Raw genomic sequence first — 4,857 nt, forward strand, 5'->3', positions numbered from 1 at the left:
CATGCACTGGAGTTACTACATGCGAACCTTTATGGCCACAAAGGCTGAGTGGTGTCAGGATTTGAACACGGGTCAATAGATTAGCAAATGATATTAATTGAGATGTCCAATGAAAGATAACCAAACTGTTTGGAATAAGACATTCCGGAGCACCATTTTGGATTTTGGACTAGTAAGCATTTCGGACTCAAAGCTGCAACATCAAAAGCTTTCGTTCAGCCAATGGTTGCGAACTGGCCGAATTTGTGTATGAAATGTCCCATTCGGACATGTTACACAAATAATTCTCCATGAAAGGGCTCATTCTCATTAATGACATATATATAAATCATACATATAATTATGGCTCAGACAATAATATGGGCCTAATTACAATGGCCTAAAACAATATATGACTAACACCCCCTCCCCCCCGACAATTTGAACGGGTGTAAAAGACAAGATGTTCAAATTGGATCTAAATTCAAGAAACAAAGGCGTAGGCAAACCCTTGGTGAAATTATTCGCGTATTGAGAGGACGAGGGAACGTGAAGAACCCGAATCTGACCGGTGGCAACTTGCTTTCAAACAAAATAAATGTTAATCTTAATGTGTTTGTGCTCTGGTGTTGAATCGGATTACCTGTTATATAGATAACACTGACATTATTACGGTAGACAATCGTAGCTTTATCAGGAGGGCGATGTAGCTCACGAAGAAGATTTCGAATCCAAGAAGCCTTAGCAACCGCAATGGCAACACACAATATTCTACTTCCGCACTTGATCGCGAAATAGTTGTTTGACATTTAGAAAACTAGAAGACCAAGTTTTGACCCAAAAAGATACAGAAACCAAAAGTAGATCGTCTGGTGAGAGGACATCCACCCTAATCCGCATCAGAGTATACTATTAGGCGTTGATTAGACGATGCATACAGTTGAAGACCATAAGAAATTGTACCACGAACGTACTGTAAGATGCGTTTTAGAGCATTAAAATGGGGCTCATGGGGATCGTGCATAAACAGACAGACCTGTTGCACCGCATATATGATGTTAGGTCTAGTAAACATGAGGTACTGCAAGGCACCAACAAGACTCCGATATAAAGTAAGATCAGAAACAGGAGGCCCAGTGTCACCAAGTTTAGAAGCAACATCCGCGGGGGTTCGAGCAGGCTTGCAGTTGAGCATTATTGCTTTTTCTAAAATGTCCATGGCATATTTTTGCTGAGACAGAAACATGCTAGTTCGATCACGTGAGACTACTATACCAAGAAAGTAGTTTAGATCCCCCAAATCAGTCATAGAGAATTCCCTGGATAAAGTATGTGTAGATGATGCAGTGAGAACAATATCATCAACATAAAGTAAAAGATAGGCAGTGTGAGATCCCTGTCTGTAAATGAAAAGAGATGAGTCGTAGCGACTGTGGACAAAAGCTAACTGTAGAATGCTGAGCAAATCTGTGAAACCATGCACGGTGAGACTTCTTAAGACCGTACATAAACCGCTGAAGTAAACAAACATGATCTGGATAACGCGAGTCTCGAAAACCTGGAGGTAAACCTGACAATAGGACGAGTTTGAAGCGAATCGACCTTGATCCAAACCTGTTTAACAAATTTTAAAATCCAATCCAAACCGCTCCATAACCCGCAAGGTTTTGAATAATCAAACCCATACCATTGTCCACTGAATCAACAAATATCCAAACCCCACCTTAACCTGTAGGTTTTTTGAATAATCAAACAAAAATGTTTATTTAGAAAACGCATTACATACTCGAGGAATTTCGATTGGAATTAAATTCATTATTGTAGTAACTTCGATTGATTTTTGAATATCAAATGCGGTGATAGAGAATATCAATTGCAAACTTTCTTCCGGTTGATAATGACTTTATTGATTTATAAATGAAATTAGTGATTGCTTGATGAAATATTAATGAAATGATACCATGATTCTTGTTGTAGACCATCTAGAAGTTGACTCATCGAGTCTTATGTAAAAATAGTTTGGCATTTGACTTTTTCCCTTTAGACTTTCGATTATAATTAAAATTAAACTTTAGACATGATAAAATATAAACGTATATTTCTAAAATTTATACGGGGCGGCTTATAAATGGATCAGATAGGTGATGATCCATTCCCGACCCTTTTAATAAAAGGGTTAGAGGGTATGGGTCGTTAACAGATAAATGAATCAAAAACTATGCTCCTAGCCCATATAATTATTAAGGGTTTGGATCGGATCAGGGTCAAAACCCGCTCCATTGCCAGACCTACCTGGAGGCTGATGCATGTACACAGTTTCATGCAAGTGACCGTGTAGGAAGGCGTTTTTCACATCTAACTATCGAACGGGCCAGCTTTAAGAAATTGTAAGGGAGAGCATCGTACGAATGGTAGTTAACAATCAGACTAAAGGTCTGATCATAATCAATGTCGGGTCACTAAGTCTTGCCATTTGCAGCCAAACGTGCATTGTACCTGGATAATGAACCATCTGCATGTAGTTTCTTTTTTAAACAACTAAATACAATTAATAACATTAGCATCTGTGGGGAAGGGGTAGGAATGGCAATGGGGCGGGTTCGGGGCGGGGCGACATATCCCATACCCGAACCCGATATTTATATTTGTCCCCAAACCCGACCCGAAACCCGACGGGTTTCTTATCGGGGCGCCCCGTCGGGGCTAAAAATATCCCCGAACCCGACCCGAAACCCGATATAGACCCGAAAACCCAACCCGAAAATGGTGGCAGAAAAAATTAGGAAAACTACAATGAAACAATTGAGAAATTAAAACCTTACAAATGCTTAAAATACAAATAAGTTCTTAACATAAGTGAACCAAATAGAAATTACTAAAGTCTAATATCGTAACTAAATTCATCACAATAGTGAGAAATTGGGAATACGTGATGGGGTTGAAGGTTAGAGTCTTCGGGTGACTGAAATAGGTAAGAGGGATGAAATCTCATTATATATATATATATATATATATATATATATATATATATATAATTTTTCGGGTCGGGGGATGCATACCCCACTCCCTGACCCGAACCCGAACTAAAAACCCGATAATGACCCGAAACCCGATAAGAGTGACCCGACCCGCCCCAAAATCTTCGGGGTTCGGGTTTTCTCGTCAGGTTCGGGTTTTTTTTTGCCATCCCTAGGAAGGGGAGGGGAGAAACTAGTTTCCAAGTTCCATTTAGAATAAGTACATTAAATTCCTTTGTCATGGCAGTATGTCAGTTAGGGTCAGAAAACGCTTGAGAGTAAGACTTAGGTAGCGGAGAAGTCGAGTATGCATGAAGATATAACCGAGTAATCGGTTTGAGAATAACATGGTGAGAACATGTGGCCGTGGGATGATGAGACGTGGAAGGAGGGGGGACCGGGACAACGTCGTCGGTAGGAGCTGTTGCTAGAGGCGGAGAAGCCAACGGTGATGGAGAAGTTGGTGGAGATGGAGGATCCGGCTGAGATGTATGCACCAGTGTAGAAGTGGATGGTGACGAGGTGTCAATAGTGGGACCCAATGATCGAGCAAAACGAGACGAAAATATGTTGGGATCGACAGTAGCATGATCAAGGAAGGAATATGAAGGGGGTTGATCCGGAGTCATGGATCCGAATGGAAAGGAGGTTTCATCAAAGATGACATGTCTGGAAATAATGATTTTGTTGTTGGCTAAGTTAAGACATCGAAACCTGCGATGTTGAGATGGGTATCCTAAGAAGACGCACGAAGTTGTGCGAGGTGAAAGTTTATGACTAGTGACAGTGTGAGGGAAACAAAGACAGCCAAAGACACATAGGTGATCTAGTAGTGTGAGAGTAGGAAGGGGGTTTGTGAAATAGTTTGTCGTAGGGAGTAAGTTTATGGAGAGTGGTGGAAGGTAGGATATTGAGAAGATGAACCGCCATATTAAATGCTTCCACCCAATAAGCCGGAGGGACATGAGCATGAAAAAGAAGAGTACGAATGACATTATTAATTATACAAAGCATTCGTTTTGATTTTCCACTCTATTGAGAGGTACATGGACACGAAAAATGAAGGATAGGAGTCATAACATACATTTGTTGACCCGAAAAATTACCACCAGATGAGGGATAAGAGCCACGATCGCGACCGCCACTTCGATTATTCCAGCCACCTTGATTATGTCGACCACCAAAATGACCAACACGGTTAAAGGAGTGGCGACGATATTTAGAGGATGAGTTCTTGTTGTTGTTGGAGGACTGAACTGTGAGTGAAGTGGGTGATGATGAGTGATCAACATGCAAATTAGAAAGAGATTTGGAGTTCGAAAGTTTCATCATTTTCTCTTCCATGGTGAGTGTGGATCAAACATCAATGAAGGATGGGAAGGTTCTCGAATGTCGAATAACGATAACAAGGTTCTCAAACTTGGAGGGAAGACCATTAAGAGTGTATATCACCAAGTTCCGATCAGAAATTTTGTACACAATATTTTCGAGCATATCAGCCAATTTTGAGACCTTTTAAGATAATCATTCATTGATGAATCACCCATAGACAAGTTAGGAATTCTTGTTTCCAATTACATGGCACAAGTATCTTTGTTGTCATAAAATACTAAGTAGTAGTATTCTTTTTGATAATAGATTGAAGAAGAGGTTGGGCTAACGTGCAATATATCCATGCTTGAACAATTGCATCGATCTCATCCTAGTCGGCTTTGGGATCGTTAATTTTCTCCTTTTCGGCATTAGAGTTGGCTGGTAGGAGAAGATGTTGATAAACTCCAAAACCTTTGCAATGGTTTTTAAATAACTCACGCCAAGATTCATAGTTCAGACGTTCTTGATCTAAGAGAAGAGGAATGCG

At 40.4% G+C, this 4,857-nt stretch overlaps 1 protein-coding gene across 1 annotated transcript; it reads right to left on the minus strand.

The window, feature by feature from the left end:
- Nucleotides 1-868: 868 nt before the first annotated feature.
- LOC111881700 (uncharacterized mitochondrial protein AtMg00810-like) lies at nt 869-1,510 on the minus strand. Its single transcript, XM_023878087.1, has one exon. It carries the CDS (start codon nt 1,508-1,510, stop codon nt 869-871), a length of 642 nt encoding a protein of 213 aa, XP_023733855.1.
- Between the last annotated feature and the right edge of the window lie 3,347 nt (nt 1,511-4,857).

The sequence above is a fragment of the Lactuca sativa genome, chromosome 8 (assembly GCF_002870075.4).
Source record: "Lactuca sativa cultivar Salinas chromosome 8, Lsat_Salinas_v11, whole genome shotgun sequence".
NCBI classification, from domain to species: domain Eukaryota; kingdom Viridiplantae; phylum Streptophyta; class Magnoliopsida; order Asterales; family Asteraceae; genus Lactuca; species Lactuca sativa.